General features: G+C 42.9%; 1 protein-coding gene across 4 annotated transcripts in view; it reads right to left on the reverse strand.

Annotated features, from left to right (window-relative positions):
* Positions 1–14,089, reverse strand: part of SULF1 (sulfatase 1) — a 178,002-nt gene that overhangs the window by 62,355 nt on the left and 101,558 nt on the right. For all 4 annotated transcript variants that reach the window (XM_040487645.1, XM_040487642.1, XM_040487644.1 and 1 more), the window contains one exon: positions 6,792–7,031. In XM_040487645.1, coding sequence (XP_040343579.1) covers positions 6,792–7,031 — 240 coding nt within the window. The remainder of the gene's footprint in view (positions 1–6,791; positions 7,032–14,089) is intronic.

A 14,089-nucleotide genomic window follows, 5' to 3' on the forward strand; every position in this document is an offset into this window, starting at 1 on the left:
CCACCATTACTTCAGAAGGGGACGATTTCCAGGAACCTTCCACTTAATAACCTTGGGCACAGCTCTTTCCCCTGGCCTTCTCCTCATCCCCAGGGGTTTTGTCCCACGTTCCTCTCCATCTGTCTTAAAAGAGGTAAAAGGGTACAGTGGCTTGGAATATAAATGCTGGAGCCAGCCTGCCTGGGTTCAAATCCTGGCGGTGTCATTTGCTAGCTATCCTCAGGCAAGTTACTTAGCCTCTCTTCACGTCCAGTTCTCCATCTGTGAAAACGCAAGGATACTAATAAGCACAGTGGCGGGGTTGTTGTTAGAATCAAGTGAAATAAAACATACGTAAAGCGCTCAGAACAGTGCCTGGCACATAATAAGGGCTTTTTTAATGCTGCTGCTGCTGGTATTATTATTAGCAGCACCGTTATCATTATGCTCCCAACGCTGTATCCTGGTTTCAAATAATGTACCACTCGGCTGTCCAAGGAGATCTTGGAGTTCCGCGCTTGTGCATTTGGAAAACTTTCTTGAGAGGTTACATACTTTTCTTCCCCAATCGGCCACATTTTGCGGTGACGAATTCCCATTTGGCTTCCGTTTTCTTGCTTAATTAGTTTTTAGATTTTTTTCCTGTTACGTTCAGTTTTGCTCTCTTGTTTTTTCCTCTCGGGGCAGCCACGATGGGTCACTCACTCCTGCCCTTTGCCTCGTTGTTTTACTTGTTCGGTTATTTAGTGCTGTTTTCTATCCATCGCCATGGCTAGCTAGTGCCCCTCCCTTAATCCTCCCCATGTAAACTATTCCTTCTAGTCTCTTAATAGTCCTTGTTGCTTGCTTCAGAACTCCCTCCAGGTTTTCGGTGTCTCTGCGCTAACAGAGTGTAAAAACATGTACTCAGGATTCCAGATGTGCCCTCATCCAGCACACTTGTTCCGAGAGAGACCAGGACCTCATGGATCACGATGCGGCACCCCGGTGCTGTTGGCTTCAAGTTACTCTGGCCTTTCTTGTTGCCTCGTAACATTGAGACTCATTTGTAATCACCCCTGGCCTCTTTCAACATTATGCTTCCTGGCAGCGCTCTGCAATTGATTATCTGGGCTTCTAATTATTTTCTTCCAGATGTATTAAATCTCGTTCTCCCTCCCTAAGGTGAATTTCATTTTCTCGCCCATATTGCCATTATATTATGTGTAGTTTGAAGTTTTTCTTATCCCTTGGCATTGGCAATTCACGTCAACTTACTACCATCAGAATATATCACTAACACACCATCTACCTGTCCTTCTAGATCATTCTCTTCTCTGAGACATCATTAAGCACTTCCCTTCATGGCTGTTTAAAAAGGGGTGGGGGGGGGGTCGGGTGACAGGCAGAAAGATCAGAAAGACCTGATTATAATTACGGGTGACTTTAGGCCCTGCTACATCTGCGGAGGACTATCTGTTACATAATACTTAAAAATTTTTCCTTCAACTCTTTGAAGCAAAGGCTTTTAGGTCAGCAGGAGGAACTATAGAAAAGAGTTCTGATGCTGTGGAGAAGTTAAATCTTATTTAACATAACAAATTACGGTACACTAATTGAGTTTTTACTGCGTGTAATTGATAAACTTGGGGTCACAGGATTTTACTGGTAGTTAAAACACCAATATACGTAAGTTTGAACCAAGTTAAAATTATAATTTAATTCCCCAAGGAGACTGTAAGTCTAATGAAGACAAGGATCTTACTTATATGTTGTCAAGCCAGGGATCTTACTTTATATCTTTTCATATCCCAGCACTTAGTGTAAGTCTAAGCATATGTAGTTCAATACATGTATGCTATACCATATGTTACTATCAAGATCTATAATACCATAATTCATTAAAATAAGAATATTAGTGTGTGGAGGACAAATAAATAAATAAATAATTTTGCTACGAGTAACATAAGTTTTGTAAAATAAAACGGCATGAGGGGCGCCTGGGTGGCACAGTCGGTTAAGCGTCCGACTTCAGCCAGGTCACGATCTCGCGGTCCGTGAGTTCGAGCCCCGCGTCAGGCTCTGGGCTGATGGCTCAGAGCCTGGAGCCTGTTTCCGATTCTGAGTCTCCCTCTCTCTCTGACCCTCTCCCATTCATGCTCTGTCTCTCTCTGTCCCAAAAATAAATAAACGTTGAAAAAAAAAAAACTTTAAAAAAATAAAAAAATAAAAAAATAAATAAAACGGCATGAAATCAGAAGAATTGATTCATTGGTCTAAATTATTTTGTTATAAAAGACTTCTTTACAAAGAGATTTACTGCAGCTCTCCATTAAATATTGCACCTTTCACCCAAGTGATAAGAAGTTAAATGAGTATGACTAAAGTTTAATTCACATGTGATTTTATGTATCATGTGTTATAATTGTAATGTGAACACTACAATCTTTAAATGAGTCAATATAAAACGTACAGGGATTATAATAAAATTACAGTTTAATTTCAGGCAGGAAAGAAAACCTAGGAATCATTCTGTTTGATCTCTGCATTGCATATACAAATTGGGAAACTAGCTCATGCAAGTTCTCCGAACATATTAAAGGCAGAGATGGGACAAGGGTCCGACTCCCCTCAGCCTTGATTTAGGTTTTTTTTTTTTTTTTCCTGATATGTGATGCTATCTCTCCAACGTGGCTTGTTACTTTTACCTTAAAACCGATGACAGGTTTTACATTCATGTCTATACTCTTACAAGAACTTTACACTACATTTTATTTTTTTTGAGCAGATGGGCAGGATATTCATTTCTGTGATAGATAATCCAATATCAGTCCCACTTCACTTGTCAGAACATAAAATGCAATAGACGTGTTGTTGTATTTTCCCCTTTTGAACACTAAAGCTGTTGGACAGTCATATTTTCCATGAGTAAAGTTAGAAAAATTTAGGCTATAGCCAGTCCAAAAATATGCCTCAGTTCTGAAAAAGAAAAAATCATGTCAGACAATGGTAAATATAATATTGGATCAATTCGATTCATTTAAATCCACATATTCTGGAGGCATCCCAAAATAAGCCTCTTAGTAATTCGTCTTCTCTGACTTGTTCTTCATAAAACTGATTACTGCACTGTGCTTTTCTTTAGATGAACATTTATGTATGATATATATTTTGGTTTCTTGCATTATTTTTCTTAGCTTCTCAGCTAAATGTTCCAAATAATGTATTCATTATTAGAAAAACAATAAAATCTTTATATATTGGCTTTCCCCCCTTCTAGTTTAGTGGCTTGTAAATAATTATGTTGGTTTAATACCTATTCACCAATTTTCTTAATTTCCTAAGATGCCTGTCTTCCTGATGTGCTTATTTGTGTATTTTCAAATGGGACCCTGTCCCTGGCTAGATCAATAAACTCTTGTCACAAAGACATCTCTGCTTCCTAATTGTCTGGGACACTTCAATATTTTCCCATCAAGGATAAATTTAAATTGTATAGATCTCTATCATTGACATTTTAGTCTTCCAATTTGTATTTTTGCCTGATTCACTAATGGGCCCATCAAAATTTATTATGTGTGTATCATCCTTTTTTGGTTTATCAACTATTTGGAAAAGTCCTCACTTCCTTTAAAGAATTCCTTTTCCCCTGTTAAGATGACTCACTATAAATTCAATTATTACCTAAGTATCCAGGCCCCTGGGTGGAAGGTTGGCCTCAGAATCAGACTTAGGTTCCAGGAGCAAATCTCCTGTTCTTGGAGAAGACAAGTGACTGAAGCAGGCTGCTGGGCTGCACAAGAGGCCTGACAGTTGTCATCAGGGCAGGCTTATGGGGTGCAGTGTCATTCTAGACCTAACCTGTACATTTAGGGTAGGACACTGGAAAGAACTCTGAAGACTAAGGTCCTGACACCCGTTCTTCCTATTAGAATATCAGATGTGCCACTTTGATCTTGTTGGTGTAAATTTGCTCACCTGAAAATAAGGGGATCGAACTAAATTATCTCTATTTTATTCAAGCTCTTGTAATCCATTGTAGGGTAGATATAATGTAGTATAACTAAAACAAGGCCCAGAATATACTGCGCTTCTTAGATAATTTATTTCTATCTTGGTGACCCAGTAAACTTCGTAATGGATGGCATTTCAATTTTTCCTTTTGCCATCTGGAAGCTTAGTTACAAATATGCACCTTTTCTCCACATCTCCATGGCATGCACTTTGTATACCAAGCTTTGCCTTGACTTTAACTGGTACAGCCCTTCATTTCCATTTTCCAGGGTTCTTACTGTTCGGTATCCTGTTACGTTTTACGTGTCTCTGAAGGTGCTATGGAATGAGGCATGACAGAAACATGTAAAGAAAGAAGATGATGGAAAAAGGAAAGACTTTGGAGTCAGGTGTGCTAGATTCATCCTACCACGGGTAAGCCTGTGACCTTAGACAACTCTCCTGAGTCTCTGTTTCTTCACTGGCAACACAGGCAAATCCTTTCTTTCCAGGTTGCCGGAAGAATTAAGTGAGACAATTTAGATAAAGCGTCTGTGCACATAAGTAAACGACATATATTAATTTCCTTCTTTTCCCCCTTTCTTTTTTCTCCCTACTTTTATTGATGTGTAAGTGACAATCAAGAGCTGTAATATATTTAAGGTGTACAACCCGATGGCATGAAATACATAAAGACTGCGAAACATTCACCACCGCCAAGCCAATCAACATATCCATCACCTCACACCTCTACTATTTTCCTTTTGCGGTGACAACACCAAAGATCTACCCTCTCAGCAAATTTCAAGTGCACAATACAATATTGTCGGCTATGGTTACATAGCCGTATGCTGTTTCTTCAGAACTCATTCATCTTCTTCTTGCCCTTGCTTGATTTGCCCCGAAACAGACTATCAAACCCTGGTTGACCACTCTTAGTCTTGGTAGGGTTCTCTGTGTCATCCTGCAGCTTTATTTCTTATGACAGGCATTGTCCGTCTCACTCTGGATATGGTGAGAGTCCCAACCCTTCAAGCTCTATACCTGCTACTAGGGATTAAATTCTAGGGAGCCTGGGAGTCGAAAGGCATTGATTTCATATGATGCTTCTCATGAACAAAGCACGAGTCGGTGGTTAAAATCAGGAACCAGGCATCAGGGGAGAATTTCTGGTTTCGCTTCCGAGCTGGTCACACAGTATTTGAAATCCCCACCCCAGTTATAACACAGAGCCAAGTACATTTGCTGTCTGTAAACCCTACAGGGATGTTTGATGGGTTTGCAAATTGCCTTAGGGCTCTCAGACGAAAGGTGCCATAAATTTAAATCACTTATGTGAGAAAACACACTTAGGATAAGGCACTCTCAGTAACCTAGTTTCTTTCCTAAGTATAAGCAAACACCCTTGAGAGTCACGGGAGGAGCCTTCCCTCCGAATGGAGATCTTGAGATGCTTGTGAATGACAATGCTATCAGAGTCAAAATCAATATTTTTATCCATAAATAACAAGTATTAAGAGTGCACAGAACGCCCTGCGAAGAAGCAAATGGCCTCATACTTTCCAAGTCCACAGGGAAAGATTAATTTCATGTTTTAAAGATATTTCAGAGAATACATATATCTGAAACCCTTTACTTCTAAATCTTCGGAATAGAGAGGCTGTAGACCCACAAACCATTTCCAACAAACTTTAATGATGACATCTTTAATCCTTCTAAGTCTTGGTGGTTCTGAAAAAAACTATTTGTGCACTGCAGCTCTTCTATAAACACCTTTGTTGCCTTTCATGAAGAAATGTTCAGAAAACCCCTAAGAGAACATCGGAATGCTGGGATAATAAAGGCTTTGGGGGCTAACGTTACCACAGTCTTTCTTACAAAGATTGAATGACGTTTATGACTTCTCTTTTTTAAAAAAAATTTTTTAGTGTTTATTTATTTCAGAGAGAGACAGAGTGCAAGTGGGACAGGGGCAGAGAGAGAGGGAGACACAGAATCTGAAGCAGGCTCCAGGCTCTGAGCTGTCAGCACAGAGCCCGACACGGGGCTCAAACTCACAGACCGCGAGATCGTGACCTGAGCCGAAGTCAAGTGCTTAACTGACTGAGCCACCCAGGCGCCCCTGTGACTTCTCTTGAAAGAGGTCCCCAATTTTCAAAAGAGCAATTAACCAGAGACCTCTTCTTGCCCTATGTAGGTTAAACAATGACAGCAGGTGTAGCGATTGGGAGGCCTTCCTTTCCTGGAAGACTGGGGGTGAACATCTGAGACCTACAAATAACCACAGCCTAAGCTAAAGAAACTCCAACTTCTATTAGTTATGAATGAATAAACAGATGAATCAACAAGGTACACCTCATTGGCTTATTCATTCAGTTATTTACTGATTCAAAAAATAATTTTTGATTATCTAGTCGGTCCCAGGTCTTGGAGTGGATGCTAAGCAGTTTCAAACATTTGACGATTTCTCACTGAAACAATCTGCAGGAATTTACCAACACCTAAGACAAGCCTCAGGCTGTAACATGATCCCAAGCAGGCAAATGGGGTGAATACTCCTCTGTTGCAGATCCTCTTAGAAAATTCTGATCGTTGGGTGCTCTGATGAATATAACACTTTTGTAAACGTACCCACTGAGAATCACTCTTTTTTCTAAGGGATCGCTCATTGGTACACTTTTCAGAGTAAAAAAGAAGGGGATGGGGAGGACACTGATGCAGAAGAGAAGAGTCTACCCTACTTCTGCTTATTGGAACTTCATCTATTTCATTACACCATGCATTTACCTGTATCTCAGATACACCGCTAGAAGTTCATTGGCTAGAAAGTCCACCTTTACCTGTTCTGTAGCCAGTGTTGTTAAGATACACAGCAAAAGTCCGAGGTTCATGCATCGCCTGCCAGGATGGCGAAGAGCAGTTCTCATTGTTGGTGTAGACATTGTGGTTGTGCACATACTTTCCGGTGAGCATGGAGGACCGGGAGGGGCAGCACATGGGGGTAGTCACAAAAGCGTTGGTGAAGGTGGCCCCCCCATGCTCCATAATCTTTCTTGTTTTGTTCATGACTTGCAGGGACCCTGGAAGGGACAATTTCAATGTTGTTTAGCAGCCTGCGCCACACGAACGCCCATTTATGCCGTGTCACTCAGTGACCCTGTTCCCCTGATTTATTAATTTCCCTCCATTGGCTTGAAGGGCTCTATAATTTGACAGTTCCCATTTCCGGAACAAAATTAAGCATTTGGGATCCTATCATCTCAAGCATTTTGCAGAATAATAAACACAATTCAGCTTCTCCTCTCCTTACTCACAAAGAAAAAAATGCAGGCTAATCTGATAATTAAAGCTAGAATTTTAGATATGGAGCAAATTCAAAGGCCAGCAGCCTTTTGAAGATTACCAGAGAACAATAGCCTGTTACACAGAACATCAAAACCCCAGCCCACCACATATGCACAATGCTTGTGACATTGCAGAGGTTACTAGATATAGTGTTTCAATCATATGAAATTAAAGAGGAAAGCCATTTTTCCCCCTATTAAGTAAAAGTCCCTCCAAAATGTCTGTATTTAATTTAAAAAATTTCTTCTTTGTAACTTGGTGTTCCCTAGCAAAGTCACCAAATACCTGCCAGTTTTTCTATCAGGATAGTACTACCAATTTACATCTTAACCTGTTTACATGTAATATTAAAAGACACACTGCTTACGAAAGAGCTATGATTCTACTGCACTCAAAAGGATTTACATAGAGTAAAATATTCCATTCTGACTGTGAAGGATGAAATTGTAACATAAGATTGCTGAGGAAGAAAAAAACTACTTCGATTACTCTACCCAGCCAAACACTGCCGCTGAAACACATCCAAATACTGCAGAAAAAAAAGCACAGGCTAGAATTCAATAGTCTTTTCAGGACTTGTCAAGAAATGCACTACAGAGCACTACAGCCAAGCCCATTGCATTTGAATCCTGGAGCCTCACATTTCCAACAGGTCCCACTTCTTCCAAAGAAAGGGAGAAAGTCTATGTCGTTTTCCAGCGAGGAAGGAAATCGTAATGCAAACCAGGCAAGCATTCAGAGCAGAAGAGAAGTGTGCAATGGTCCAAAAAGCCACAGTTAGCCTGATTTTTTTCACATATTAGCTCTTTCTGTTCACATGAAACATACGAAAACAGGAGGAAGGTTTCTAATTGGGTCTCATTAGAGCTCCCTAAAATAGGCTTCAGTTAGGAGGATTCCTGACTGCTTTTTCTCCCCTGGTTGTCTTCAGGGGATCAAGCAACCTCTTTGTAATCGGTGAATAACATGTAGTGAGTGCCCACTTCATGCTGAACATTCTATCAACCTCAGTACTCTGGGCTGGTCCCGTAAGTGTAGCGTTAACAAAAGAAATGGAAAATCCTCTGCTCCCTTGGTCTTCGGCAGTAAACTATCTGGACGAGAACCTACGTATAGAAATCACATTGGGGATATTTGCAAAGCAACGTAAGAGTGTGGCTTATAGCAGCAGCAGTAAAATAAGGCTACAAGGGACTGAGGGGGATGTCTAATAAGAGTTCTGAAACAAGAAATGAGGACAAATGGAAGGAGAGCAGGAAGAAAAATGCAAGACGGGCACAGTGCGTTAGTGGGCAGGACGGTATGTGTGGGCTCGGGAGATGGGGGAGTAGATGGAAGAGTGCAGCACACTGATTTCCTAGAACGAAAAAGAATGGACACTTCTCTTCATGAAATGTGGGAGGCAGAGTTAGTGAATGGCTTTGAGGTTGGGCAGAGATATTTAGATTTGAAAGAATAGCCAAAATGAAGGCAGAACAGTTTCTTTGTCAAAGGCATGAATGACACGATAAGGAAAAAGTCTTTGAGGGTGTTGTTGTGGCAACGTGGTGATGGAGGTATGTGCACTGAAGAGGGAACAGGCTGCTCCATCGACGTCACGGCCAAGGGTTCGCTAAGGCTGTCAGGCCATGAGATGATAAGCACCTGAACTGGATGGTGCCTCTAAAATGGAGCATCTAAGAAGCAGATCCCAGAGACACCGTAATGCATCAGAAGGCGATGAGTTGACTATACGTCAACATCTTCGGCATAGGAAGAAAACTGGAGAAGTAATGGTTCGCTGTTGCTCAAGAAGTAACTAAAAAGATGGGACGCCTGGGAGGCTCAGTCAGTTAAGGGTCTGACTCTTGATTTCGGCTCAGATCATGACCTCATGGTTCGTGAGTTCAAGCCCCGCCTTGGGCTCTGTGCTGACAGCACAGAGCCTGCTCAGGATTCTCTCTCTCCCTCTTTCTCTGCCCCTCCCCGGTGTGGTTGTGCTCTCTCTCTCTCTCTCTCTCCCTCCCTCTCTCAAAATAAATTTAACAAAGAAGAAGTAACTAAAAAGATATATGCACTGTAGAAGATCAAGGAAGTCCATTTTAGAAATGTGTTTTATATTTTTTCATCATATGGAGGAAGCACCGTGGACAGGGAAAGAACTAGACGGATACAGACATGGGGAGTGGGGAGAGTGAAGGGTAGACACCCAAGTCTACTCATTTGTTCCTCTCTCGTCTTTATATCTCTGCAGTGCTTACTTCATGTAGTATCTTGAATTTGGGGAAAACTCAGCAAACACTATTGATGGATTTTCATTGCCAAATACTCTCTTTATTTCACAGAATGGGGTATCCGTTTCCTTTATGAGTCTTAGCACATTTACAAAAAAAAGTACTGGAAACCCTCCTCCAAGGTCCTGAATCGCCTGCAATCTCCTGTTTACAGACTCATTCAGACTGCTGATATGGGACGGCAGTGGGAAATCTGATCTAAGGTCAAATAACAGGAAAAGGGGAGCTAAAACTTAGTCCAATTCATAACTTGGATTTGCCCCCACCAGGACTCCTCTGCCATTCTAAATGTCACTCTTTTAATTAACTAAGCTGATTATGTCGAGGTCCTAAATAATTCGTCCAGATTCCAACCAGGTCCCACATCAAAGGGACTGATGAGGACCTTTGGTCCCCTCGGTCACCATGACCACTGTAGCCCCGCCATTATTAGGATTCCTGAAAGCGGGTATCTGGCCTGAGGTTTCTCAGTGAAGAGAAGATTCTGAGACAGTGTTTCTCCAACTTTAAAAATCACCCGGAGAGCACGTCAAATCGGAATCCTGGGCCCGCCCTGAGGTGCTGATTGAAGAAGCCTTGGGGAAACACCAGAGAATTTGTACTTGTAACAAGTTCCCTAGTGAAGCTGCTTCACTTCACTTGCACTTGGACCACACTCGCACTCGAGTGTCTGGCTGGACACAGAACCTGGGAAGCCTGGAGCTGCGAGAGACTTTCGTGGGTGCCTCTAAGTGGCTCAGCCCAGTCCCGAGGTGCAAGATACTACAGACAGGAATGGGAAACATCGATGTCATGCTTAACTCTCAGCTGGATTCCCTTCGGAGCACTTCACACGCATCAATCAGTTCATTTAATCCTGACGATAAGCCTTCACAGCAGGTGTTATTACTTATTACTCGTATATAAAAATCACAGATGATAAGACTGAGGGGCCGAAGGGTTAAATAGCATTCTGAAGTCCACACAAACCCTAGGTTAGCAGAGCCTAGATGCAAATGCAGGCAATCTGCTCCAGAGACCGTGCTCAAGAGCCCCTAGATCTCGGCCGAGTACTGGCCGTGACACTGACGTTTTCAAGACTGAGAAACAGAAAAGCTGTCTGCTCGTAGTCAAGATACGTCTCACTTTCCGCAGTCTTGTATTTTGCTTCACCTGGCCTCTTAGAGGCGATGCTGACAGGCACTGCTGCCTGCCTCCCGCCAGCCCCCTCCCCGAGGGCTGAAGTGACCTCAGTGGCCCAGGCCAAGGTGAGGGGGAGTGGGCTGTGGATGCGTCCGTCTTCGTAGCTGACAGCCACACCGGTGCTAAATGCAGCCTCTGATCTCGGTGGGTTCTGTGCAGATGACAGGCACGGGGATCCCACCCCTTCACCCTGACTTAGTATGTACCAGTAAGGAAAACACGAAGCACCTTCTTGGCACGGCTGCGTGTCGATTAAAGTCGGTCGGTCGGTCACACCGACTTGCACCGCATGCATCACCGTCGTGATGACACTACTGGTTTCTCATTGGGACGCTCTCTCTCCCTGAAGCTATTCTGTAATAAAACTCATAACTATGCACTTACAGCTGTTGAGATTAATGAATGGGATAACGTCCTGTCCTGTTGTTGGAAGGACTCACTTTTGTATGTTATAAATTTTTACTTATTTATTTTGAGAGAGAGAAAGAGAGAGAGAGAGAGAGAGAGAGAGCAGGAGAGGAGCAGAGACAGAGGGACAGAGGATTTGAAGAGGGGTCTGTGCAGACAGCACAGAGCCCCACGTGCAGCTCGAACCCGTATGCCGTGGGATCATGACCTGAGCTGAAGGCAGCCACTTAACCGAATGAGCCACCCAGGCGCCCTGGAAGGGCTCAGTTTTGTTTTTAAGGTGTAGCTCCTCACCTCTCTGAGTTTCAGGCCTTTGGGGTTGAAAATGCAAATTGTGCTGATTCTCAGTTATTAGAACAATTATTTCATAGGCATGACACGAAGCTTATGGCTGAAGACTCACAAGGCAGCGCTTAGGAGGCTAAGAATGAGATGAGAAAGAGTCCTGGACTTGAACTTATGGGAAAACATCTGGACTTTGCCATAGCTCGGCTTGAGCAAGTCATTTACTCTCTTCTGAGGTGAATGTCTCATCTGTAAAATGGGGCTAAGGATAGTTCCCCAGCTGGATCACAGGGTTGTTGAGGAGCAAATGGCATGATGCTGTTACAGTGCCTCTTGCACGGAGTGTTGTCAGATGGGCTGGGATTTCACTGTGTGCTCACCTCAACCCACCGCATTAATTTTCTCCTGTCGTTTTCATGCCCTTCTCTTCTCTGTAATTTACATCTGAATTCCAAAAGGGGGATAAAAGTAGACAGGTTGCCGTAGACTGAATATTTGTATCCCCCACAAAATGTGTGTGTTGAACCCAACGTCCAAGGCAATGGCGTTAGGAGGAGGGGTCTTTGGGAGGGGATTAGATCATGAAGGTGGGGCCCTCATGAGTGGGATTAATGCCCTTATATAAGAGGCCCCATGGGGCTCCCTTGCCCCTTCTGCCGTGTGAGAACACATAATGAGACAGCCATCTGTGAGCTAGGAAGCAGGCTTGCACCAGACATTGAATCTGCTGGTGCCTTGACCTTGGACTTCCCAGCCTCCAGAACCGTGAGATATAAATGTCGGGTGTTTATAAGCCACCAAGTCATCTAGTCTATGGTGTTTTGCTATAGACTGTTCAGGAGTAAGACAGAAGTCAACTATCATTTCTATGTTTTAAGACTTAAAATGTTAATGATGGCTTATAGTTAAAAATCTGAATTCTCTCCTACTCCACATATACTGCTCCCCTACCTCCCCTTAAGCAATAAGCCTGACTTCATTTTCATTTAAAATTGTCTGGGTTGGGGGGGCACCTGGGTGGCTCAGTCGGTTAAGTGTCCTACTTCGGCTCAGGTCATGATCTCGCGGTTCCTGAGTTCAAGCCCCGCGTCGAGCTCTGTGCTGACAGCTCAGAGCCTGGAGCCTGTTTCAGATTCTGTGTCTCCCTCTCTGATCCTCTCCCATTCATGCTCTGTTTCTCTCTGTCTCAAAAATAAATAAACATTAAAAAAAATTAAAAAAAAATTGTCCGTGGGGGAGCCTGGGTAGCTCGATCGGTTAAACCTCTTAAAGTCGACTCTTGATTGTGGCTCAGGTCATGATCTCGCAGCTCATGGGATCGAGCCCTGAGTTGGGCTCTGCACTGACAGCACGGAGCCTGGTTGGGATTCTCTCTCTCTCCTTCTCTCTGCCCCTCCCCCATGTGCTCTCTTTCTCTCTCAAAAATAACAAGTAAAATAAACATTAAAAAATAAAAATAGGGGCACCTGGGTGGCTCAGTCGGTTAAGCGGCTGACTTCGGCTCAGGTCATGATCTCGCGGTCCGTGAGTTCGAGCCCCACGTCGGGCTCTGTGCTGACAGCTCAGAGCCTGGAACCTGTTTTGGATTCTGTGTCTCCCTCTCTCTGACCCTCCCCTGTTCATGCTCTGTAGAGACAGAGCATGTCTCTGTCTCAAAAATAAATAAATGTTAAAAAAAAAATTAAAAAAAATAAATAAAATTGTCCTTGGAGGTGGAACCCTGACAAGGATGCTACAAAGTGACTGTAATCGGATCCAGTAGCCTAAAATGTTGCCTTAATTTTAAAAAAGTACACTAGTCAGGCAAAACACATCTGTGGGCTAGCTCTGGACTATAGATCCCATTTGTGACCTCTGATTTAAAGAAATGAAATATCGGGCGCCTGGATGCCTCAGTCCGTTAAGCGTCCGACTTTGGCTCAGGTCATGATCTTGTGGTTTGTGAGTTCAAGCCCCGCATTGGGCTCTGCACTGGTGGCGTGGAGCCTGCTTGGGATTCTCTCTCTCTCTCTCTCTCTCTCTCTCTCTCTCTCTCTCTCTCCCTCTCTCCCTCTCTCTTTCTGACCCTTTCCCATTTGCATGTGCACAGGCATTCTTTCCCTCTCTCTCTCAAAATAAAGAAATAAACTTAAAAAAGAAAAAAGAAACAGAGTATTTCCATGTATTATGGTTTCCTAATTCCACGCATGATGGAAAAGAAGCACTGGGTCAGCGTTACCGAGATGTTAGCCTCTGCCCAATTTCCTAAGAATTTAACAAATGCCACATCGAGTCAGATCAGCTCAACATTTTATTCCTCAGAGAGGCACCCAGGGACCCTTTTGGAAAGATGTAGAGCTTAATTTCTTTGACTCCAGTCTCAGAAATTTAGGGGAGTTCCACAAGCATTTTTGATTTTGTTCTTTTTGATTTATATAATATCTTAACTGCAGGAAAATACTGGAACTTTTAACTTTAGTATTTTTAGATGTTAAGCTTTTGAATTTAAGCTTTTTTTTTTTTTAATTTTTTTTTCAACGTTTATTTATTTTTGGGACAGAGAGAGACAGAGCATGAACGGGGGAGGGGCAGAGAGAGAGGGAGACACAGAATCGGAAACAGGCTCCAGGCTCTGAGCCATCAGCCCAGAGCCCGACGCAGGGCTC

Source organism: Herpailurus yagouaroundi, unplaced genomic scaffold, assembly GCF_014898765.1.
Source record: "Herpailurus yagouaroundi ecotype Mexico unplaced genomic scaffold, PumYag 165, whole genome shotgun sequence".
NCBI lineage: Eukaryota > Metazoa > Chordata > Mammalia > Carnivora > Felidae > Herpailurus > Herpailurus yagouaroundi.